The sequence below is a fragment of the Podarcis vaucheri genome, assembly GCF_965113315.1.
Source record: "Podarcis vaucheri genome assembly, chromosome: 11".
Taxonomy (NCBI): Eukaryota; Metazoa; Chordata; class Lepidosauria; order Squamata; family Lacertidae; genus Podarcis; species Podarcis vaucheri.
This window is the reverse complement of record NC_138749.1, coordinates 46,864,958-46,891,351: the sequence shown is the minus strand read 5'-3', so window position 1 is coordinate 46,891,351 and position 26,394 is coordinate 46,864,958. Positions and strand designations below refer to the sequence as shown.

Sequence of the window (26,394 nt, the reverse complement as noted above, 5' to 3'; positions counted from 1 at the left end):
TGTTTAAATAAACCAAAAAAAGGAACAGCACTGATTATTGTCAAGAAAGCTAGATAAGACAAATAAAATAAAATCATTACTACCTGGCCACTGAGATGGTGCAGTATTGGGAGTTACTGTTTCATCTAAGCTTGCTGTCCTTAAGGAATGCCGGTGAGAAAGCAGCAGTGTTTGGTAAACTGTTCCAGTGAATTGGTTTGCTTGTAATGAGCTATTAAAAAAGAAAAGTTAAAATTAAATCAAATTAAGCCACTATTTCTATTAATCATGGCACTTCTTTTCTTCTTTTAGAGCAGGCATAGGCAAACTTGGGACTACAACTCCCATGATCCCTAGCTAACCGGACCAGTGGTCAGGGATGATGGGAATTGTAGTCCCAAAACAGCTGGAGGGCCAAGTTTGCCTATGCCTGTTTTAGAGTGTCTTTCAACCTACAAACCCGGTTCATATAATGCTAAACTATAGTTTGTTTAGCTTAAGTCTAATTTCCTTTTCCACCAAACTCAACCAGGATCGCTACCATGGTTTGAGGTAAGCAAACCAGGATCATACACCATGGTTTGAAGTTGGTTTGTGAATCTTATTTTACACTGTAGTTTGTAGTTATGCACAAACTTTGTGTGCTGGTTTAATCAAAGATTGTTATACTACTCTACCCCTACTACCCACCTGGTTACAGAGTCACAAGCAAAGAATATAAAAGGGTGGAATCTGGGGTCTGTAACTTACATCTCCAGAAGGTATGAATAGTAAAAAGGACCGAATGATTATCTTACCATAAGTAGCTATAGTGTTGTTAAATAAGAGATGTAATTAAGTTTGTCCATTTACATCTAATACTTCAAAAGACGACAGAACATCATAACCCTTTATCAAAGAATACACACAGAGGCAGAAGCTGGGGGGAAAAGATTTGTGTATTTTTATACCTTAAGTAGGACTGCAAATAGGGAATTATTTCTCTCAGTGAGCATCAAAGCTCACATTCATTTATTTTAAAAATCATTACCTGTAGCTGTGACCACCGCAGAGAGACTGGTATATGCAAGCTGACAGAGATGCAGCTAACGTATGCATTACATGGATCTGGAAGAAAGTTTTAGAGGACACATTACACATCAGGCAAGAATTGTTGTTTATGTAATGTTGGAACCTCTCGTTTCCAGAAACAAATTATCAAGTCAAACACAGTATGTCACATGACGTAATGTGCCAGCATCTATTTAAAAATGAACAAAACACACTCGCACCAATGTGGTCTTAATTAAAGTAATTCCAAGGGCAGACTTTTGTGCCAGGGAATACATGTGCGTAGATATAAACGGGTGAAATGCAACGTAGCATTTAGTGCAGTATGCGTAAACAGAAGAAAGTTCTGTTGTGCAAGTGGACCCTGTTTCGCTTGCGCAGCAACTTAGTCGAATCCCACCATATTTTCAATTGTTAAAAAAAGACTTATTCAAAGAAAAAAAGAAAGTTACTTGTAATAATACTTGCCTTATTATTTTGTACATCTGGACTGGGAGGCGCATGAAGGTTTACTATAGCATGTAGTATGTCATGAGTCAGGTTACTAAGATGTAGCAAAGGATTGGCCACCACGGTTTTGGCACTTGCAGTACAGGCAAACAGAAGCGGTATTGAACTCTGCTCAGATACGGTATTAGTAGGCAAATGAAGCAACAGTTCCTTGGGGGTGGGGAGAATAATAGAAAGCATATTTTAATAGCTGAATTCTGGAAATACTAGCATAGGTTATTAACAGTGATTGCTTCCTTCTTACGGAATTCCTGCTGATGATACATATACACACTTGAAGTGATAACGTTAATGGTTTGCCTCTTCCCTCTCAAAAAATTACTCAAAGCTAAACAGGAATCCAATATGTTATTATATAAACTGGTGACCAGCCTGGCAAATTACTTGCCCTCTTGAATAAGCGATGTTTCGAAAGTGGCCTTGTGATTGGGCAGGGAGCGTAAGGTTTCTGAATTGGCCAGGCTAATTTATGATCCATGTCCGATCAGCAAAACTTTCACCTGCTGCACCCCGAATTTTCAATTTAAGCCCCAGCTCCAACAAATGACTATTGAGACCTGAGATTGGAGGGCTCTCTCTAGATCTGGTTGCAGTAAACTCTGCCTCAAGCTGGCCCCTATTAAGTTTTAGGCATTGCAACACCAGTAATTGTGTTAAGCTAAATCGCCAGTTTGTGTCCACACACAGTAATGAATGTTGCATGAAGCATGTTTCTCTTGTGAAATTCTGTGCCACATGGTGATGTATACAGAGGGAGGTACAGTAGTGAGTGGCAGTTTCAGAACCATTTTCTCTCTCATATAAGAGCACCTTTGCCAATGGTTACCTGCCCAGAGTATTTTGGGAGTAGATTCACTGTTGCCTCTTTTTGGTGGTTTATCTCCCTTTACCATTTAATGTCCTTCAATTATGCAATTTTGCTGTGACTGCCTTAGCTTCTCCCTTGTTGTATTTTTTATCTTTTTGCTGAGGTAGTCCTCCATGTCATTGTTTAGGATTACAATTCACCTATCTGAGAGTAAGTCCAACTGAAATCAATGGGTCTGACTTGTGAGTAGACATGTAGAGGATTGAACTGTCAACTTCAGACTAGTTTTTTGAGGAAGGGGAATGAGAAATGGGAGGTGAAACTGACATTCCAAGCCTTATTTCCCTCAAAGGAGGAATTTGAAAGGGGAGAATGAGAACAGTTCCTTCAGAAATCACAGGATCCCCCCCACAGAATCTGTGATTTTTATAGTTCAGTCCATATGCACGGATATAATGCATGTGTGATATAATGGTACTTCCAACAGTATGATTTATTAACCAGAGGGGTCTACTTTTGCACAAAACTGAAGTTATTCCTGCTTTGCTGCTGTGCAGATCCATATTGAAAAATGTTGCCTCCCCCCCAAAAAAAAAAATTTAAATGGCTGACCATCTAGTATTGCAGATGGAAGTAGAGGACAAATTTGTGCTCTTGGAGCTACTCAATGCATACACAACATACACAACAGTGGGAAGGTGAAGATGCAGCAGAAAGATTGCCAAACTAGTTCAGCAACCTGAAGGCACTAGTCCCAGTAAAGTTAGAATAAACTGTTGCTTGTATCTGTCTACTTTGTAAACAAAGTGACAGAGCAATAAACAGAAAAAACATGTCTAAAATGAGTTGATTATTGTGGCATGTGGCATGGAGGTCAGCCTCCTGTTGCTACAATGGGAAATGTCACATGACACATAAGCTCACTTACAATTCAGTAAGCTTCAACATGACAAACTGCTCCTGTCTTTATCCTAAAAAGGGTGAGGCATCTCCAGCCTGCAGGCCAATCTCCAATTTTGCTTGCTGGCCATTTCCCTCAAATCATGCTCACCCACCCAGCAGCTAACACCACCAGATAAACGGGTACTTTCTACTTCTGTTCAGCAAGGAACAGGATTGTACAGCCAAGGCAAGATTTTAATCTCCACTTATTAGTGGATAAGCAGGGATTAGAGTACTTCTCAAAAATGCTTCTTAAAGCAGTTCATGTACTTCTGGAATTAGGTGGGCACCAGTGGCAGCAGTGGGGAGAAAAGAAGTTTCTCCTCCCCTCTCCCCAGTGGACAAGTGTGTGAGCTGCTTCAAACAGCCCTTTTGTGAAGTAATGTAAGGCACCCCTCATGTTCCCATGTCAGCTGCAACAGGAGTGTGGGGACTGCCTTAAAGCGCTTCCCAAAAGGGCAGTTTTATGCAGCTGCCCCCTTCACTTAAAGGAGAAATGGTTGAGTGCTTCAAAAAGCGCTTTTGGAAAGGGCTTTAATAGAGTCCCCATGCTACTATTTCAGGCTGAAATGGGAGCATGGGGGCTTTCTTAAAGCCTGTGCAAGTCTCCCCATACCCCCCTGCTAATCTTCTGAGATTGGGAATTTAAAATGGGAAGGGTGAGACATGCAAAGTAATACACCTGGCAGGTGGATCAAATTTGGCTTGCAAAGCCAATCCTGAGAAGCTTCTGCCTCCCCGTCCTCAAAGAGCTGTGAGGATACTAGATATAATAGTTAAATACTTATGTGTAGATGCAAAACTATTTAGACATGTGTTATTTGAAGAAATTATAGAGATATCTTTATATACTGAACCAGAAATACATTAATGGGCACTATAATTATATTTTGCCAATAATATACTTTTCCTCTTAACTATTCATATTTTAATACTACATCTATACTACAAGGAGAAAACTCCATACCTGCTGAGATTCTTGAAGCAGTAAAATCAGTTCCATACGTACAGATGCCAAGCCTCCACCATGAGATCCATGAAGGATACAGTAACTTAAAAACATTCGCAAAAGTGATTGATATTTTACAAGCCACTGTCTTCTCTGAAGGTATTCTCTCTGCTGTGTATTTTGCTGTGTGTCTGATGGTTCTTCGGTCATTTCATTTGATGAAGGTTCATCCATTCCTGGGCTAATTCCTGGCTGAACATCTTCTGTTTCAACACTATAGTCACAGGTTTTCTGAAGAGCTACCACTTCTCTTTCAAGCCAGTGATACAGCTGGTATCTTAATTTTCCACCATCTACTTCATAGCCGGTAGATAATGTGCGAAGCTCCACTGTAAGGATCTTCAAGCATGCCCTAAATTTCAGCTGTGCAGAAATGATGTCTTCTGATGAAGTGAAAACCTCATTTTCAGCACCTGAACTGTAGGTTTCTGTATAGCTAGAACTAACTTCATTTGGTTTCTCACTCACTTCCTTCTGCAAAGGTTTCATTACAATACAATCTTCACTTTCATCATCTTTGTCACTGTCCCACTTTAGCTCAAAAGGCTCATCCTGGAAAACTGTGCTCGGTTTACTCCAGTCCAACGAAAGAGCAGAATTTGAATGTTTACCTGATGACCCATCTGAAGATGATTCCAGACCATTGACGATAGGTTGTGACCAGTCAATGCTGAAAGGTTTGTTATCCTTTGATTCCAGTGGTCCTGGAGAAGAGGGTGAGCAGCCTTTACTAGTGTCCATTAAGCTAGATGTTCTTCCTAAAGGCTTTGACTTTTTTACCACTTTGGGCATCTTCGATAACACTTCCAAAGCCAGCATGGGACAGCCAGCTTTTAAGTGAGCGTACGCAGTCGTAAAAAACAATCTTCTTTCCCTTAAATTGATTTCATCTGCCAGCCCATTTTCTCCTGTTACACAAATCCTCGTGGAAGATAAATCAGAAGACCCAAAATGGCGTCTCAGCAAGAGAGGATGTGGCCTTAGGTAATTATAAAAATTGAACACTGAAGGGTTACATCTTGACACATTGCCTTCATCTGTAAAGACATTGCATCAGAGATTATTGTTAATGATTTATTTATTCCATAAAAGAACTCAACCATTTCCAGTTCTAATACAATAAATCCCCTGGAACTACAATTGTATGTAATATTATCCCACCACTATGTTTACAATGTGCAGTAGGACTCCCCAAGAGGTTTATATTCAAAACATGTAAGAAAATTATATTTGTATCTGCCTTATAAAAAGAATCACATCATGAATTCATTTAGCTCAGTATTGTCTCCATTTCAAACAATAAACAATTGGTTTATCATTATGTGTAAGAACGCTGGATTAATGCGCTTTGTACTCATGTACTCTTGCTCTCTTCTCATATCCTCCAGTGTGACCATGTGAACAGACTTGTATTTCTGAAAAATTATTGCTTCTACAGAAGAAAGAAGCTCATGTCGAAGAGAAAAAGTAAATAGCAGATGTCTACAGATATTCTTCAAATGACATGATCATATCAAAGTAAAGGTTTTCAAATACATAGTAACATACCTGAGAACCAGCACTGTAATGATCACTCAAAGCTCCCATTTTGTAACTAGAATGAGACTGTGACAGATTTTCTTTCTGACCCTGCCCACTTTCCCCTTATTCCATTGTTGAGAGATTCATTTCTTATGTAGCTAAATGTTTATTCACTGTTGTGAACAATGTCCATCTGGACTACCAGTCTGAACCAGAATAGCAATTCTTTGCTGTCTTTTACTGATATAAACTCAAAAGGTATTTTCTTCAGGTGATAGATTCTTTATATGTTTCCTAATGAACAGCATATATAAAGTGTCCCAGCTTACCTTCCTCATCCAAAATGGGTTGGCTTATAAGAGTATCAAGAGCATGGCTATAATCCTCCAAAATCCAATAAGCCATACTCCGAAGAAAAGGATCAGCATGTGTGCTTGATGGACTCTCTTTAGTATGATGTCTGCTTCCCAGAATTCTCTTCTGTAGAATTGATTTGTAAGTTCCAGATACTTCAAACTCTGGCTCATAAAGTCTTGCTATTATAAGAGCCAATTGAATATCATTTAGTTTCTCTAGGCAGACCTTTTTGAAACAAACATAGGATTACTTTTAAAAATTGTTTCTGTCAATTTGTATCTCCACTGGGTTTTGTTTTAATAAACTTAATATGTAAATGGAAAACAAATGTTGGATTACAGCTCATTATTTGGACAGCTTTCTAAACAATCTACCTGCTGATATTTTGCAGTAATGTCAGAAAAGTATTCAGCCTAATACCCAACAAGTTAATTAAAAGCAAAGCTGGCTTATGAAGCTTTCCCCCCCAATAAATACTGTTCTTACGTACAGCGTCCGTTTTCAATTAACTGCAGTTTATTGTTTTGTCTGAATTTGGAACTGCAATTAGTTGAATTATGGCTTATCTCCAAAAGCCAGAATCAGAAACCAGAGCCTGAAATTGGCTTGTTCAGACAACTATGAAATGACCAATTGCAGTTTGTTGAAAATCGAAGGGGGTGCTTTTAATTTTCTTACTGGTGTAAGAGTGGGGAATGCCCACTAAATCTAAATATAATCAATATTTATTACAAATGAACATTGATTACCCGAGAACAGTAAATACAGAGTGTCAAAGTTATATACACAAAAGAGAGTCAAAGAAAAAGACAATCCTAGACCCATTACCTTAACGCCAGTAGTAGCTAAGTCCTTGAAATAGGTTATTTTTTAAGCAGTACAATGTCACTAACTTGAAAATATTAATATCAATATGCACATTTTGAACTGAGTAGAACACTGGGTTAAAGAGAAAAATCATAAGTGCACTGGAGATGATTTCACAGTCCCTTCTTTGATTCAAAGTACAGAGGCATTTGAAATCTTTAACCATAGTAAGCCAAGCCAATGACATTTTTCTTTTAAGAATTCAAGCCTAATATTTTTCCTGTAACAGCACATTACATAATTATGGTAATAGTTATAGCCCCTGTTCTAAATATTTATCACTAGTCTCAAAGGGTAGTTTCATCCTACTTACCTCAACGGCATCTTTTAGGTGACCAGCCAACAAGAAAAATGCTGCAGAATGTTCAAAGCGTTGTTTGCCTAGCAGTGAAAAGGCATTCTTCAATGCAGCTTTACGCCATCTGTCTTCAGTAAAATTGTGTCCAAAGAACTGCGTCATCTTAGTGTCATTTAGAGATCTGAAAATGCAAATATTTAATACACTTGATTAAATCAGAACATATTCTAATAAGTAAGTGATTGGTTCAGGAGCATCCAGGGGGGGAAAATACTGGTAAACATATTATCCAAATATCACAGGGTAGACCCTACTCAAAGTTCAAACAGCAATTCAACTTGCTTCTGAAAATTTCTATACTTAGGAAAAGACAGGACCATTGGTCTTATCTGCAAGTTATTTCTATGTGCATACAAATATGTTTTCTCATGGGTCTCAAGCTCACCTAAAGGATGAAGAAAGGAACACTGTTTTACTTCAAAATACCTAAGTTTCTGGATTTTACTCAGTCTGAAACTATCATTAGATCATTCATGCCTTCGAGTGAAGCAGATGATGAGTGTATTCTCTGTCGGGTCTTCCATGGCTCAAGCCAGTATATTGCAGTGTGTGCAATTAGTTTTCAACATTTGCTTGTCTGTTACTTTGTACCATTAGTCTTTGTCTATCATTCCTGTTTTTGTTTCTGAGTTGCGACTGTGGTCTATATGTTTCTCCTCACTATGAGTCTTTCTAGTTCCCTCCTGGCCCTGGTGTGATCTAACTCAGTTTATCAGTACTGTATTTTAAGTAATCCCTGTGTTCCCCATTTTTTTGAAGAGTCCATTTTTCTGAGTTGCTGTTGTTTAAAAAAGAGCCATTTATATTCTCACATTTTGTCTGTCTCTCCTCTATTTTTATGATAGTCCTAGCCCTAAGTGTTTTGTTGTTGTTGTTTTAAACTTGCTCCAGGCTTTGATCCTTTAGTAGTGATGAACAAAATGTACAATTCAGAGCTACCAGCTAGAACCCCAACAGCTTTCTTGGTAATAGATGAAAAAGAGTAACAGAGCTGCACGTCACCTGCATGCAAAATCCTCAAATGACTTCTCTCAGTAGTTAACACAAAGAGATGTTGAACAACATGGGAGACAGAACAGATTCCTGAAGTAGACCATGCATCAATGGCAAAGGTGCTAAAAGGAATCTAACACCTCCAGTATGACTAGTCAAAACTTATCCAACATACCAGGGTTCAGAAAGGGCTTGTTAAATAAAGGTCCTATGCTGCCAACTTAAGGTTAGCTAGAACTACACCTTCCTGAATGTCTTTGTAAGTGGGACTAGAAAACATACTTCCTATTTGGGGCCATAATATTTAAAGTTCTATTTCAGGCACCTGAGTTTTTTTGACTCCTGCTTGCAAGTTGGCATTTGTAATACTATTGGCAGAACAGGTGTGCTATGACATCAGTAATGAACAGCTACTGGAAATCACAGAAGCTTCAAAAACTTATAGTAAAAAAAGTAAAAGTAACCAAGTTAATTATCCACATGTATTGAATTAAATCCAGTTATAAATCTTTACCTGTATAATCCCCAAATCACAGCCTTCTTTTTCATTGCAAGGTAAAAAATGGCCGCATCTAAGGGGTCATTGTTTCTTTGAAAGGCTGCTTTAGCGACCTGTAAAGATAATGGTGTACCTAAGCATTATGGATTTCATACATTTCTATCTAGAGGACTGCAAGCAATACTGAACAATAATATTTGAGTCAAGGTAAAAACATTTATGTCACTGCTGCTCATTGTTGTGGTTCGAGGACCTGATCCCCACAAAGTGGAATGAATACACAAGGACACGTGATATAAGGTTAATGGGCAAGAAAAGGCCACAACTTTATTGATTACAGCCGAGGAGGGGCTGGCGCTGCAGCATTTAGGCTGCTGTACACGCCCCCTCGGAGGCACCTGGTTGGGTGCCTGCAGATGGGCGTGGGCGCCAGCCAGGTGAGTGGGAGGCAGCGGGCTAACGCCCCCTGCTAGAGGCGGAGCTCGGCTCCCGCCCACAACCACTCCCCTCTCTTCCAGGAGGAGAGTCTTTATAAGTCTTCTTCTTTGGCAATCATTCATAGCCATGAAGACGGTCTTAACGTAAATGACTGTGGAGGCTAATTCTGGATCCACACATCCTTCCACAGTGGGGACATAGGTTTCGGGGCGGGGGTTGATCATGGTGAGGGTTTGCCAAATGTGCCTTCCTCTTAAGGGACATAGTATGAGCTGAATGACATTAAAATGAATTAAAATAAATTCCTACGTCTTGCAACAACAAAAAAGCAACCTGAAAACACGTGGTACAATGCATACGATAAATGAGAATTAATGGTTTGTAGCCAACACTGTCCACGTGTGAACAGAATGGACTTCAGTTTGTGCAACGGGACTTTGCCTTCCACCCCTCCCCTCAATCATCCTCAAAATCCAGGAAGAGAGATCAGGGACAGGCTTAGATTCTCATACCCGGCTCCCCACTCCCTTCACTGTATGGAATGATTGAACTAGGAAAATCAGTGTTTGCTTGACTACGGAATCTCCCTTCACATTACAAGAAGAAACCCTTTTTAAAAAAGGGAGAAGTTAAACTCAGGGCCTTCTCCTGGTCTTTCACTTGCAGGATGTGAACAGACATGTGTGGCCTTCCAAATACAACCATTACACAATGGTTACACAACCATAAATTTAAATTCAGCGTCAAACGCAGGCAGAGATCTTTGAAAATGTGGTCTGGGCTTAAATGCAGTTGAAAAGATATTTTCTTCTGCTGCAGTCCCAGTTTTAAATTGAGCAGGGGCTTCAAAAAAAGAATGAATCAGAGAACACTTGTGAGTGTGCTTACAACTGAATCACCTTATCACCTTTAAAGGTGAATCATATGATGCCCAGTGATAGAAAGGTGAGTGGCCCTGTCCACCTGTTGAAAATCATGGATCTAGCTCACTGGGTAGATCCAGTTCCCGCCCCTGATTTAGCAGAAAAGGCTGAGTGTGAAAGATCTTTTCCATTGGCTTTACTGGTAAAGGTGCTACATGCCACCTTCTCCTCTCAGACTATCAATGACTGCAGGACTAAGCTTCCTTTCCATTTGTCTAAATTGGTTCATTTGTCTTTTATATTTCTTTTCTTATCTACTTATCTTTTTCCTATTAAAAAGGTAAAATATATAGAAAGTACACATTTTAGTTTTAGTTACCCATGCTGAAAATACTGATGTTTTTGCTTAAGAACATTCCAAAATCATAAAGCAACATGCTATCAAAGTATTTACCTTCTCAATGCATCTCCGTAAGCTATGGGTATTTCGAACCCACCATCCTACACCCATAGCTCTGAGCTCTGACCATGTTGGATCACCTTTTTGCATTGCAGGAAGCATGTTTAGCAGTTCTTCTCCTGCTACTGAATGAAACGCCCAGGCAAAATGACTAGAAGATAAGCCTAAATTGTTCAAAGAGATTATATTGTTACAGGTGTATAATTTACAACATGCTATCATGCTAAATGCTTATTTTTTTTGTTTCTTGTAATCAACGTTTCAGAAGACTTTGGAGATCTTAGGATAACATCCACATCACATAATTTGGCTTTTTGCAAATAGGCACATTAGATTTGCCAATCTAAATATGTTACATGGGCATTTGATTGTTAAATTGAACACGGAATTATGCCAGTCTCTATGAAGCCCCCATAATCCTTACATCAGGGGTGGGAAAACTTTTTTCAGTCTGAAGGCCACAGTCTTACTTTGGGGTAGCTAGAATATAGCCTAAAAAGTCAGAGCACATCACTCCATTCAGGAAAACAAGAGGCATTATTAAGAGTTAAATGACACATTCCAATCAGGCAAAAGCATGAAGCAGTCAGTGCCAGTGAGGGGATGTGAAGTGAAGAGGGTAGATGACTTGGGGAGAATCCTAGAGGCTAACTTGAGAGGCCTTGAGAGCCACATCTGGTCCCTGGGTCTGAGGTTCCATATACCTGCATTACATGAAGAGCCCCAAACCAAGCCAAAATAGCAATTGTCCTGGCAGCCCTAGTTGTGCAATCATACAAAGGAAATCCAGTTGCTCAGTGGAGACTATGAAAGCCTACATCAGCACAATGACAGAGCTCCCGAAGGCTAACGTTTCCTCAAAAATCAATTGTTTCTAAAAATGTTGCCCTACATAATGTAAAATTGATACTATAGGCAGAGTGAAAACCATTACCTTGGTGAAGGAGCTGGGCTCTGTGAGCAGGTGGCAGCGAAGTTGTCATAAAAGAGTGAAGACGTACAGCCAAAAGAAACTTTAAACCACATTCATCAAGTGTTTCTCCTCCTATGATTAAATGTTCAGTGTATATAATTTAATTCTTCATGGAAAATGTAGATATTCATTCCACCCATCATTTTGTTTCACATCATTTAAATCGCATTAGGAACACATGGTTCGACAATTTTATAATGTCAGGAAACCAGTGTGCAGTAAAAACTGATTTACTAGCAATCAAAAACTATTCTAAATTAATATTGTAGACAATTATAGTGTTCATTAATTTGCTCACAGGCAATAAGTATAGCTGAAGTCCTGCGTAATTATATTGTGGTATTTTTCAGTGCACAATTGTGTTACATATTACATCCAGAAGGAATATAGTCTGGATACAAAGGAAATGAATGTTGGACATTTGCAAAATAATACAGTCCAGATACAACATTGGGTAGCGTAGAATGACTCTCTCCCTCATCTCTAAGTACCTACCACTAAATCAAAAACTGTAACTGCTCTATTTCATTCACAGAGCTCTTTGATTCTCAGAGGGCAGCTATCATGTTATATGCCTAAGCAAGTGTTTCAGTGGGAGGCAACTTCTGAAACCAATCAACTAACCATGTGTAAGACCTGACAAATATAAAATAAGTATAAAAGGTTCCTAAAGGGCTGAAGCCTACATGGGCTGCCATAGTTGAACTATATCCCAATATGATTCTAAACCACTGTATCCTTCAAAACCAATCCAATTAAATCCTTTCTATTGTGGAATTAAGTTTCACCTACTTTGGTCCCTCAGATTTCATAGACTTCCAAACCCTTTCATAATAAACAGATGCATTCTGTGACTATTAGCAACACTAGCTAACGGATTATAAAAGTATTGGCCTTTGTATTTCAAAGTGCAATCTAAACATATTAACTCAGAACCAAGTTCCATTGTATTCCAGGGAAGTATTCAAAGGTTTTTTTAGCCTAAGGGCCACATCCAACATCACACAATCACAATTCTCACAACAGAATGTCCCCTTCTTCTCTGCCCCCTGCAGCCTCTGTTCACATGCCCCAAAATCTGCTCCGGGTCCTCAAACTTCTCCCCACAAGCAGTTTTCTGGGGCGCAGAGGGAGAGGAGGACTCCATTCTGCCAGTGGTGTCTGTTCCACTGACAAATGGATATCATTCAATTTCTAAAGCTTGGTTTAACTATGGACTTTAAGTATATAGCACATCAGATGAGTATCTAAACAAGCATACTGTACATAGAAATTCTGAAACAGTTTTGAGAAGGTAAATATCTCATTTAAACAAATCATGAGAAAACTCACCCTTGCTTTTGTCTCTGCTTTCTCCTATATCAGTGCTGGTAATGGCAATTGTATCGACCAAGGCCATCAAAGACATCTGCTCCATCCTGGTGAGACCGGGTAAGCTAGCGTGAAGCAAGTGCCGCGAAAGAACTTGAGCATGCTCTGGTCCAAAGTAAGTTGGACTGTACTGAGAAAGATCAATAACCTTTGGCTTTTTATCTTCTTCATCTACTTCAAACATAGTGAGATCATCCGTATGTAGATTGGAATTCTGAAAGAGATCGTCATAGTTTTCATCTGCCACCTCTTGCTTCTTAACGGTTCTTTGGTTATTAGACTTCTCTGTACATGATGTATATGAGCAGTCCTCATCTGCAGCAAGCAATGCATATAAAGGTAGTGGTGGAACAGAGTCTATTTCTGTATAGTCTGTAATAGTACATTTGCTAAATGTCATGGGGTCCCGAGTACTGCTCCCACTGGCACAGATGGAGAGAGAACGGTACCGCTTTTCATGCTCAGGATCGTCGATGGCAATAACTTCTCCAGCAATGCATTTCACAAGATGAGAGAGGATGGCTTTTGCTCTACGCACTTTCCCTAGATCCATGAGTTCCAAGAGCTGCAGAGGATGGTACTGAGGTAAAGTAGGACATAATGTATGAGCTGCTTCAAAGAGGCCAGAATCTTCCATCTCCAGAGACAGATCATATACAGTTCGTTTCCCACTCAGTTTCTGAGCAAGACTTGTCATGGATCTGGTCAATGTCCTCTTGGGTGGGTGACCACTAGATGACTGACTTTGTTTCATTAAGCTTATTATGGATGGTGTACTCCCACTGTAAGAGTCTAGAGTAACTGGTTCTTGCTTCGTAGGGGGCTGCCACTGAGAATAAACATGCATTTCACAATCCATCCCAACTACGAGGATGCCATCACGAACCCAAGATAAAGAAACAGGTAAAGGTGGCGAACCTTCTACTGATGAAACTAAATCCACACATCTTAGTAATATAAATCTAGAAGAGCATGACGTTTTAGCATTTTCCCACACAGGCAGTACGAGCATTTCCTTACCACTTTGTTCTTGCATCTTCCCAGACAGCTGACCAAACATATACAGCTTTGCCCCAATGCCTACTGTTAGGATATGCGAGCCATCTTCTCTAGACATCCAGTCTAGGTGAACCATATGATTTGTTCTAGGTATTAAATTCTCATTTCCATCTATCACTGAACTGCTGTCAACACCCAAAGAGTCCAATGTTGGGTTTAGCTCATCTAAGTGAAGTGTCTGTTCCAAGATCCAACAAGAGCCTCCGGTAGATTCGCATTCAAAAATTCCAACTGTCACCAAAAAGTCTTGAGATGAACGACTGTTTACGGTTGGTGTTCGCTTATATGCCACAGCTAAGCGATTTGTATGTGCACAGCTGATTTCCAGAGCTTGGCCTGGCACAAAAAGAGCACTACTGCTATGAAGTCCATCTTCTATTAGTAATGGCCATTCTTCCCATGTATACATGCCACTGTTCGTAATACTCTCTGCTACAGACGTCACACCTGATTCCACTGCTAATCTGCACCTCCAAAACCTAACCTTACCATCTGAGCATAAAGTTGCCAGAAGATAAGGTGCACGACATACAGGATAAATGGAAGAAGAACTCAGGTGACCTGAAATTAGGAAGAAAGAAACCCTCAGGATATCAGATAAATGTATTTTTTAAAATACTGTAAATCTCCTAGAGGTGACCAGCATTAAATGATCAACAAGTTTAAATAAAGTATAACAAGAAAAATACGGAATTCCAAACTGACAGCCCCCGCCCCCCAAAATCAGGAAGTACAAATAGAGTGGTACCTTGGCACTCGAACGGCTTGGCTCCCAAACTGGCTCCCAAACACCGCAAACCCAGAAGTGAGTGTTCTGGTTTGCGAATGTTTTTTGGAAGCCGACTGTCCGATGCGGCTTCTGCAGCTTCTAATTGACTGCAGAAAGCTCCTGCAGCCAATCAGAAGCCGCGACTTGGTTTTTGAACAGTTTTGGGAGTTCAGTACACTCCCGGAACAGATTAAGTTTGAGAACCAAGATACCACTGTAAATCCAAAGTTAACAACTCCCTCCCCCCCCCCAATAAATTACAAACCTGCTGATGGTTTGATGCTTATGATCTCTACTCCTTCTGGTAAATTCAATTCTTGACTATAGACAATTTCTGAAGAAAGAGTAAGTTGGCTGGTACTTTGAAGGTTCTCTTTGCAGGCTTGATATTTCTGAGTGAAGGAAGACTGGAACTTCTCTTGATCTGGAGAAGTGTAAAGCTCTTCTTGAGACGCTGCTTCACATGCCTTGGAGTCTATTTTTTCATCTAAAGAAAGTGGACATTTTAGCTAGATGTATTATAAAAGCAGGGTTTTAAAAAAATAAAAATAAAAATAAAATCTATACCCCATGTATTCAAATTCTAGCCTATTCCTGGCATTGATGTTGACCTATTTTCTTTCAATGGGTTTAACATGTTTGTGAGCTCACGGTCATGTAACAGCTATCATGAACTATCCTTGGCACTCTAAGACTTCAAGTATCCACAAGCTGTTACAACTATTTATGTAATGGTTTAGTAGTCTGTATACTATATTTTAATACTGAAATACATTAGCAAGGGGCAACAGTCACATTCTGTCCCCATAAGCTCTACATAGGCAGACTCTAGAGATAGTGAACTTGACTTTTCAAAGCCACACACAGCAATAATAGCCAAATTATCAGACGGAGCTGTTGACAGAGTTCTTCTTTCAGATACGGGGAAATGGGTAGCCCTCAGCAAATTGTTTCAAGACTAACATACCTCACATGATAGTCTGAAGATAAATGATTTAAGAACTGTAATGTATTCATTTTTGTACCAGAAATGTTATGCTGTCTACAATGCACCATTCTGCACAACGCAATCATTTGGGATTATTTGCACCAATGCAAACTGCCATATTTGTATTGATCAAATTAGGACTATGAAGCACCTTTTAAGGCTCTTTAAAAAATATTAGGCTGCACTCAAACACTGGATATGATTCAGCCCTTTTGAGTACTGTTACTTTCAACAGGAGGTGTGCTTAATTGCTTCCTTAAAATCAAACACATGCAATATGCTTAACTTTAACTGAATACTACCCATGGCTGGATTCTACCCATTGCTTTTTAGGCAGACACAAACAGACTGAAAAGGACTTCCTTTACTTTACTAATATTGGCCTGGTTTGCATTTTCCAAGAATTTTCTCTGTGTGCCTCCCTTCCTCTGGCCACGCCGCTGCTGCATCACTGACAGCCTAAAATCTACTTTGTTTTGTTGTTTGAACCCAGGCTCACTGTTTGTTTCCTCCAAACTAGCATCAAGTCATACTATGACCTAGTATTTTCTTAATGATGAAGCAGCAGGGAAGTAGCAATGTAGAAACTTTATAATAAAGGATAGTTTATTTGAGAATATTTTGAGGCAAGGACAAAAAGGAAAACTAAATCCCATGCATGTGTGCGCGCACACACACATTTGAAGAAGAACCAAAAATATTATTGAACTACAGCATTGCAATAATAATCAAAATAAGCAAGCATTCTATCAATAAATGTGCTTTATAACTTTAAAATTTACATTACAAATATAAATAACCTACCTACTGAGACTGGTATGGACTTCAAATGTAATTTCCACATATGTAACATTGAACAGTTCTGAGTATGTTCAATTACTATTAAATAGAACTTTTCAGAAAACCCATTTTTCTGATATCCTGCAAAAATGTAGACAGATTTAGTTATTAGTAGATGATTATTTGAGCAGTTGTTAACTACTGACTGGACAACGTTCATCCCTCTGTTTTATGGTATGTATGCATTCAATTTATATACTTGAAGGACCATCCTTTGTATCAGAAACTACAGAGTTTTTTTACTTGTTAAGGAATCCTGTTTTTGACACAGATTTAGTATGACACAAGCTTTCACGGAATCCAGTTCACTTATCAGATGCATGAAATGTTATCCTGGGTTGTAAGTACATATAAACATTTGGAGGGGGCGGAGAACAATAAAGTCAGAAGGAACGGGGGTGCAGAGTAATGGGAGAACAATATGGTGTTAATCCTACTATTTTATTTTATTAGCAGTGGCCATTCATACACCAAATGCACAAACACAAACACACAATATTTAACAAGCCACACACTCTGGCACACCTGGTTCCATACATTTCAAAGGGATTTATTATTTCATGAGAGAGAATAAAAATTGAGCCTTAGGTCACAATTCTATGCACAATTAGTTCAGAGTAAGTCATACTGATTTCCGTGTTGCTAAGAGCCAAACAAGATGTGACAGTAAAGGTGTCGTTAGGAAAAACATTATTATTATTAATAATAAGAGCATGAGTGATTTTCATCAGGTTCTCAGCACACAAGAAGGGAAGATTCAACTTTTACTTCCCGAAACACTATTCTGATTAGGTAAAGGCAGGCTTCTTCAAACTCAGCTCTTCAGATGTTCTTGGCCTACAACTCCCATGATCCCTAGCTAACAGGACCAGCGGTCAGGGATGATGGAAATTGTAGTCTTAAAACATCTGGAGGGCCAAGCTTGAGGAAGCCTGGGTAAAGGTAAAGGACCCCTGGATGGTTAAGTCCAGTCAAAGGCGACTATGGGGTCGCAGCACTCATTTTGCTTTCAGGCTGAAGGAGCTGGGATTTGTCCACAGACAGCTTTCCGGGTCATGCGGCCAACATGACTAAACCGCTTCTGGCACAATGGGACACCAGACGGAAACCAGAGCGCACGGAAATGCCATTTATAATCACACGACCACCCCAAATTGGCTTTGAGGAAAAAAAGCTCCCAGAAATGAAAAAGGGACTTTCCCCATATGTGGGAGGGATGATTTTCACTGTGATAGTAGCTAGGGATTTAAATCTTTTCCTTCAATGTGGCTCTGTTGAAAATTCCTTTACTTTTGCCACACTAAAATAAAAAATAAAAAATGTAATTTTCTAATGATGCATGAGTTCTTGGAACTAAGGGCTGACTCTAAACATGGGGTTGGAATGCTGTTCAAACTCAATCCAACAAGTCCCTTTAAACATATACAAATGATTATGCATGCCATGGCAATTTGGCACTGTAGAATAGCAGCTTTTGAACAAAAGGACTACGTATTCAGAATTTCAGATTACTCTTTTCTAGACTGAAGCCTGTACAATAACTGGTTTATATACACAGCGGTGTGAGAGGAGAATAAAATTCAATTGTAATACAATAAAAGAAATAAACAAAGCAATAAAATACAATTAACAATCAGTATGAAAAATGGGATGGATGTGGTGTCTCCCTTCTTCAACCACAAATCCAGACACAGACCACCTGAATGAAGCTCATTGACCAGTTTGAGAAACCCTGCTTTAGAGGCAATTAAGACATTTAGTTTGGCTCTTAGCAACATTTGGCCTTCTGTGTTGGCCAGCATGGGAAATCTTTGGCAGATATGCCTTGTGGACATGAACATTTGTGAAACTATTTTGTTTTTAAAGACTAAAAATGAATTTTAGGAGACACAATTATAACTAATAGTATGCAAGGTAAACTGTCCAAAAAAAAACTGTCAAAAAGGTAGTATAATCATTTCAGAACAATTATCATTCCGTAGAATCTATAACATGTTTAAATTTTAAAATAAAAAGACAATTAAAACCATACCGCAATAGCACACCACGTTACAACAGCTAAAGCCGGTAGAAAAAAATTTAAGTGGTCCACCAAGACCTTCAGCAATCATCAAGTAGTCCATGGGGGGGGGGCAAGTTTGGGAACCACTGCTCTAAAATATTAACAGTATGCTAGGATAAGCCTGTTGCTTACGGGACAGGAATCCCATTTTCTTACTATAGTTAGAATACCGTCACTGCTTTAGATTTCATATTTTCACAAATTGTTACACAGTCGTAATGCCATTGTATTGAGAAGTTACTAAAGACAGATATGCTTTACCAGAGTCAGGTAACATGGTGTTTTTCTCAGACAGTCTATTTTCATGATTATTCAAAATGAAATCTTCTTGAAAAACGTGAAGTAGCTGCATTTTCCCACCATGCTAAATAATAAAAAAGCATATTAAAATACAACATTCTGCCCACATTAAATAGTCTCAAACAGAATATGTTGAAAATATGCAATACTTTGTTGAACACATTTTCAGGAGGCAAGGGGTGGATTAGCCCCTGAGAGGTTGATAGCAAAATCAGGGAAGAGACGTTCCTAGAGAAGCTGTGAAGTGGAGCTACAGTAGAGGAATTTGCAGCTTCTGTTGATTCTCTTATGATGGGACCTTCCCAGAGAGTGGTAATAATGCCTACTTTTATTTCTTTGTGGCCCAACCCCATAGAATAAAAGCAGGAATGGCTATACTGCTCCACCTCCACCGGTGTAATACTGCCTCCCTAACCTCCTAGATGATGAGCTGTTGAAGCCATCAAAGAAAATTGGCATAGACTTAGTTTCTTCCACAGTCTGGAGTCACAAAGCAAGATGACCCAGGGGTCTCAAACTGACTCACCGCTGTGCTGCCAATAGTGTGAGAGGGTGACTCATAATAGGCTTCCCTCAGCATCACTGCCACCTGCTCCTCTTCAATGTGTTTCATCTTCTTTGCAACTATACAACCTCATCCAACCACTGATTAAATGAAGTCTGTATTCCCTTAAGTTTTACCTCTTATGGTTGTTTTAACTGCGTGTCTTTTAGTTCTTATCTGTTTTAATTGTCAGTTTTTATCCATCCATTATCCATGTTTAATCTCGTATTCTATTCACATGTTTTATCCTATGCCTGTTTCTTTGTTCTTATTTGCTTTAACAATCCTGCTTGGCAGGGGGTTGGACTCGATGGCCCTTGTGGTCTCTTCCAACTCTATGATTCTATGATTCTATGAATTATCTGTCTAAATGCTAACTGCTATTTTATTTATATGTTTTTCTTATGCTGGTCTGTGACTGTAATAAAGTTCATTCATTCATTCCTTCATTCATTAGAGAAAACTTCCAAAAACCTAACTTATTCACCAAGTCATTTTTCTGGATCAATGCATATTCATCCCAAAGAGGGAAGTATCACACAGTGTGAGGAATTCATTGGTTTGCATGTTATTTGGCACGACAATGCCAACTGATGCAGAGATGAGATGAACTGAACTTAAGGTTAGAAAAAACTGTAAGATTTGGGTATTTGTCACCTATGTTCTCATCTGGTCAAACAAAGTGATGGGAAGTCCTGGCCAAAGTGATGTGTTCTGCTTTGTGTATAAAGGATGTAGAAATGCTTGCTTTGGCACGGACAAGCCATCTCCTTGCTGTGGTGTCCATTCTACTTTCTGTAGTGGCTGGGGGATGCGGCAGGCTGATTTGCTGTAACTCTACCCCTTTCTTTTAATAAAATCTGAGGCAATTTTACAAGAGGTGGCAACTGGTGAGTAGTATCCCCTGACTCTGGGCAGAGAAGGGTGGGGTAGTACTGTTCTACCTACGCTAGTAGACTCATACCCAGCTAGAGAGAGCAAAGAGATTCCAGTTTTCCCCAGACCAGCTGCCAATGTTTGGGAAACTCGCTGCAACCCTGGCAAGATACTGTGGTTCCCTTTCTTCACTTCCCTGCTGAACTGAGATGAGGGGGCCAAGGCTGGGAAGCAGTGTGCTTAAAGCCAGTTTGGTGGTGGGAAGGAAGGTTAGTCCTTCTCACAACATAAATAAAAAGACAATCTTTGCAAAGCTTGTCTGCATTCCTCAGCCAAGACCCTGTTCTTACAGTGCTAGATAGGGCCCTTCTCCTTCCCCAGGATGGGATCATAATGATTAGACCCTGCCTGGCCTTGTTGGGATGAGCTAACCCTGAAGGTCTTGGAATGCCCTATAGGATAAGGTTATCAGATTTTTTTCAGTGAATCCGGGGACACTTTTCAACTTCAATGGATTTTGTATGGGGACTGATTTGTAAATCCGGCGACTGTCCCTGGGAAACGGGGACGTCTGGTAACCTTACTCTAGGAACCACAGGAGAAAACAGAGTATTTTGCTCATTTTTTCAGGAGGCATATTATTTCTAGAAAACAGGTATTTCTTTTGAATAAAACAAAACAATGATGTTTCCACCCACAAAATGCAAGCACCTTACCAGCTCTGTAATGGAATTCAACTCTACAATGCATCCTGGTCTAGCTGTGGATTGTTGACTTATGATGTTAAAAACTTCACCAACGTATTTCTGTAGAGTTATAAAGGTCAGTAGTTACAATTTTTGAGGTTACATCCAGTCATATCTCATAAACCATTGTCTGAATCTTAATGTAATGTAATCACTTGGGACTTTATGAGAAGGTATTTCTGCTTTACTTAAAAAAGAGTGAGAATTTTTATTTTTGTGAATTCCTTATGGCAAAACAAGTTTTGTTCTGATAAATCTGGGTCAGGGATGGGGAACCTGTGGTTCGCTACGTATTTTGTGATTACAACTCCCATCATCCCAGGTCACTGGTCATTCCAGGTGGGGTTGATTAGAACTGGATTCCAGAAACATTTAAGGGGACACAGATTTCCCCATGCCTGATCTAAGCAAAGCTCAAAAACATAAAAATTTCCATATAATTGCAGGAGCAAAGATAAATCAAGCCTGAAAAGGATTAGTCATACTTTTTTAAACTACAGGGCAAGCTAGACTTGATGCATGTGGCAGGAGTTTAATCCTCCCCCTGTGATCTTTCTGTTAGATTATGTGATTATGTTAGATTTATGTTAATTATGTAATTAACAAGCCTATTGGCCTTTACTTACAGAAATTCCTGGATTTGATAGCTCACAGAGAAGTTTTTTGGCATCTATTATAGCTTGATACAGTCTCAAATATTGTCCATCACTTGCAACAAAGCAAGCACTTGGTGAATTACAGTATGCACCTAAAGGCAATTATGAACAGTCTGGTTTAGGTAAAAAAGATCAACGAGTACCGATACATTTACACACAGTTTTATTCAGATATCATTATGAGTTGTTGCTATGTTCCTTATTTTATTTATTTATAGGAAGGACTTACCTAGGCAATAACTGGGTATAAGGGTAGGCAGCCATGCCACATTTGAAAAAGCAGAGACATGAAGAGAATTAATTCTTGCAAGCTCAGAAACTCCACCAGAAAAAGATAATGGCCCAACTGGATCAACTCTCCAAAGGATAAGTTCACTGTAAACAGCAGTGAGATCCTGTGATGTGCTTGCTGTGCCTTCATCATGAAGTCTCGATGGTGAGACGTCACACGACTCTTTTATGCTGTCAACAGCCGGTGACCTTATTGCATTATGATGAGAGGTTGTAAGTAGCAATGGAAGTACTGAATGACAAGCCAAGTCATTAAGATGGAAGCGATGACCACAATATCTTGATTTGTGGGAAATACTGAGTACAACTGAAAAGGCAGATTCCTCTGCAAAGCTGACCAGCCATTGGTTTAGAGACCCATCTGCATGTTTGGAAATCATCATAACATTTGGGGTGAAGATGCTTAATTTTAAGCTGTTGGTTGATTTACTATGGCCCGAAGAGATTAACATTGAGCAGGAACGCCCAAGGCTAGATGGTTTCTGTTTCCCTTGCTGAAGAGCAAGATCCACATTCTTTGTACAAGCATACATCACTACACTTTTGCAGAGCGAATTTGCATCACCAGTAGGGAAGGCCACAGGAATCCTCGAAACAAACGACACCTAAAAACAGAAATGGTACGGAGAAGCATTGGAATCAAGTGGAACACCTCAAAACTATTTAAAAATTTTATTCAGAAGAGCCACAGTACCTGTACTTGGCGAAACATGCCTGGCTGGTACTCATCTAGCCAATCTACATGCCATACTAACAGTGACCCATCCATAGGATGAATACTAAACAACATGTCTGCATTTTTATTCCATTCAGACAGCTGTACTTCAATCTCATGATCAACAATAGAAGATGACAAGGGGATATAGCTTGAATTTGGAGCTGGTTTTTCACCAGCAAGTTCTTGATTTCCTTTTTGATCTTCTCTATTGCCATCGGTTTCTGGTGAGAGAAAAAAGTGTCGCTGTCAAGAGATCCGCACACTGAAACCATCCTTATAGTTACAGGCAATTTGACGTTTTACAGCATTTTCTAGAACTCAAAAAGTTCTAGCAGGTTGAAACAGACATCTCCTATACCCATACATTGACCTAGCACACATGTTACTTTAGACCACAGCTAAGTTTGACTGTGGTTTAAGGTGAAGGGCAGCGTCTAAGTGAACAGGGAGGAAATAGCTGCCTCTTCATGCCACCCTTCGCTCTTGCCATGATACTGGGAGTTAAATCAAAGTTACATTTAAACCAAGACTTGGAGCTGACTCTCTCCAATCAACCCACAAGCCTTGTTCTTGACTTACACCTCAAGACTTTGTCTGGCAAAGACAAGCCACAAGTCCAGGTTCAGATGTAATGGTAGCGTGGCAGCAGTGGGAGAAGGGAGAGTAAATTTGCTGATATTTTTCCTTGTGCACCTGCATGCTGGAAAGTCACCTTTAAACCATCTTTAAATTTAACTTTTTTCAAGTGACATGTGAATGAGACCACTTTGCCAAATATCCATGTTCAATATCTCTCCATCAATAATTTTCTATGGCTGCCAATAATTTACTATGACTATTTTAAAAAATATTTCATATTTGGTTTATCTAACAAAGCAATGTTCACGTGAGGGATATTCCTTGTTCTGTGGGTAATTAATGTCTGATTTAAAATGCTTTAAATGAAATATTCAAAATCTAGAGGTCATGGCTTCAAGATTAAGAGTTACACAGACAACGAACTCTCTCGTGCACTTAGGGAAAGAATCCAAAATTTTGCAAGTGGGCTTTCACACATACAATAGGACTCCTCCTTCCTCTCCTCCCCCTGCAACCCTCTGTGTGCTCTCAAAATCTGTTGGAGAGATTCCAATCCTCTGGAGCACATTTTAAAGGTGCCTGTTAAGACATACAAACTAAATATTAAATTAGTGTATTATAGGCATTACATTGTTTCCAAAAAGAGTCAAACAAACCAACAGTAGTCACTTTACCTTCATCAGATTTTATCTCTGTCTGATTAGACTCTTCAGTGCTGACCTCTGAAGAAATATGCTCAAAACTCTTTTTTAGTTGCTGTAGAAAGACTTCCATTGATAAGGTAAAATGCAATTCTTTATTATTCAGCCAGTGTACAACAAAAGGCCCACTCTTTTCTTCATTTTCATTAAGACTCAGAGACATGATGGAAGGGAGCAAAGGAATGTCTACAAGCAAAAGACTAAACTTACTTTCTATTCAAGACGTACCATAACTTTTAAATTATTTCCTTTTTAGTAAGTAAAACTTAACTGCATTAGAAGATAGACATTACCACACACATGCAAAAATCACAGGACAGTTAATCCTACATTTCTTTAATAAAGCACACCCAGAGATATACATAGACCCCACTCCCCTCTGCCCACAAAAAAAGACAATACAAATATGACTACTTGAAAGTAGGTTATTAACATCTCAAGGATTCATGTCCGAAATTCAAGGAGCTTTTTAAAGTACACCTGAAGATTTTGGGCATGCCCCTTGGGATTTCTGATTTTCTTTTATTTCAGCAGCAGAAACTAAATGTTATCTGACACAAGGAAGAACGGCATGTCCAATGGACAAAGACCAGTCTGGTTTTCTTGTCTTTGGCTGCAAGTTGCCAGTATAACCCAACCATGGCATGTGTGATTCACTTCCAAAGAAACTAAACAGATTATATGGCATAGTTTCATTTGAGCATTCGAGGTTTTTGTTATTGTTATAAAATTTATATACCACCCTTCATGCAAAGATCTCAGGGCCCTGTTCCAGTTAACATAAATTATCTTCTGTTAATCATCTTCAGCAGCAGTCAAAGCCTCGAACTGAAGCCATGCTAAGCTTTATATCATCATTATTCACAGTCAGACAGTATGTCTATATTACTTTTGCAGGAGAATTTTAAAATGAACTGTACCCACGTATAAAGCAAAACTTGGCATTCATAATCACCTGTAGCTGGGTTGATGCTGGCAGCAATGTGGAAGTGGCAAAGTGCATTTGATTGCAGCGGAGTGTTTCGATGAACTTCGTGAGCGTCTTGCTGATGCGGCAAGTATCCAGTATGTGCAAGTGCTATTGACCTCCTTCTTCCTCGTCGAAAGGGCTTTAGATTTAACTGTTGAGAAAATGACATGTTATACAAAAGGAGAAAAGGAATCTAGCAGCAGCAATATAGCTCAGATTGCTGTTTCTCAACAGTCAGCAAGTTACTTTGGTTGTTACTTTAAATACAAAACTATAATGATCTGGGAGGCTTACTCAGAGTCAGGTAATTATCTTCTTACCTCTAAAGCATTTTTCATGCTTTCTTTACTAGAAGCATTCCTCTTAAAGTTATTAGTTGACTTCACAGGTTCAGGCAAATGGTTGTATCCACCTCCATATAACAGACTGTCATTTGGCAACAAAGTCTCTGCCCAGAGACGGCATATATTATCTTTGCAGCATGTCAACAGCACATTACATACGGCACCACTAGGACAGGAAAAAAAGTTTTTTTTTAATTCTGCAGGGGTTTCTGAATTTTATACTGTGCTGCTACCTATAGCAAGTTAATTTTTTCTGCTTTGAAGTCAATACTACACATGAATACTTGGAAATAACTTTTAAAAAAAAAATGTAAGACATGCTCCTATTTTCTTACCACCCTTCTACTGCAGCAGTATGATACAAGTTAGGGCAACTCAAGCCACAGTGGACTTGGATATATTAGGTTCCTGCTTTGTTTCCCTATAGCCAAGGATATTTGGATGCTATTTGTGCAACACTGGTGAGGACACACACTCCTAACGTCATATGTACAGTGGTACCTAGGTTTTCAAACATAATCCATTCCGGAAGACCGTTTGAGTTCCGAAACTTTCAAAAACCAAGACTCAATAGCCGACAGCTAGGTCTTCAGATCTTGCACTAAGCAGAAGCCATGTAGCACATTTGACTTCCGAGGCTTATTTGAAAACCAAAGCATTTACTTCCGGGTTTTCAGCGTTCGAAAACTGAAACATTCGACTTCCAAGACGTTTGAAAACCGAGGTACCACTGTATAAGTATTTCCTACAATTAGTGTGATCGTTATTAAGTGACTCTCATTCGATGACTATGTTCCACTCACAAATCTATAAAACTAAGCAATTACTCAGTGCTGAGGCAGTGATGGAGAACGAAAATGTGGCCAGACAGCGCGGTGCTGAAATCACTTACTAACTGTATTATAGGAACTTTTATGCCCACCAGCCAGGTAGATTAAGGTATTTTTCATTTA

The 26,394-nt window shown here is 39.3% G+C and overlaps 1 protein-coding gene across 3 annotated transcripts in view; it reads right to left on the bottom strand.

Moving 5' to 3' along the window:
- DMXL1 (Dmx like 1) overlaps window positions 1-26,394 on the bottom strand; it is a 72,100-nt gene that overhangs the window by 25,869 nt on the left and 19,837 nt on the right. For all 3 annotated transcript variants that reach the window (XM_082191527.1, XM_082191529.1, XM_082191528.1), the window contains exons 8-27: window positions 25,418-25,607; window positions 25,083-25,248; window positions 24,101-24,313; window positions 22,824-23,068; window positions 22,068-22,734; window positions 21,809-21,930; window positions 21,153-21,242; window positions 18,978-19,080; window positions 16,619-16,735; window positions 15,092-15,313; window positions 12,960-14,618; window positions 11,589-11,699; window positions 10,649-10,818; window positions 8,909-9,006; window positions 7,357-7,522; window positions 6,149-6,401; window positions 4,257-5,335; window positions 1,498-1,689; window positions 1,010-1,086; window positions 84-211 (exon numbers count right to left, since the gene is read on the bottom strand). In XM_082191527.1, the coding sequence (XP_082047653.1) occupies window positions 84-211; window positions 1,010-1,086; window positions 1,498-1,689; window positions 4,257-5,335; window positions 6,149-6,401; window positions 7,357-7,522; window positions 8,909-9,006; window positions 10,649-10,818; window positions 11,589-11,699; window positions 12,960-14,618; window positions 15,092-15,313; window positions 16,619-16,735; window positions 18,978-19,080; window positions 21,153-21,242; window positions 21,809-21,930; window positions 22,068-22,734; window positions 22,824-23,068; window positions 24,101-24,313; window positions 25,083-25,248; window positions 25,418-25,607 (6,068 nt within the window). The remainder of the gene's footprint in view (window positions 1-83; window positions 212-1,009; window positions 1,087-1,497; window positions 1,690-4,256; window positions 5,336-6,148; window positions 6,402-7,356; window positions 7,523-8,908; window positions 9,007-10,648; window positions 10,819-11,588; window positions 11,700-12,959; window positions 14,619-15,091; window positions 15,314-16,618; window positions 16,736-18,977; window positions 19,081-21,152; window positions 21,243-21,808; window positions 21,931-22,067; window positions 22,735-22,823; window positions 23,069-24,100; window positions 24,314-25,082; window positions 25,249-25,417; window positions 25,608-26,394) is intronic.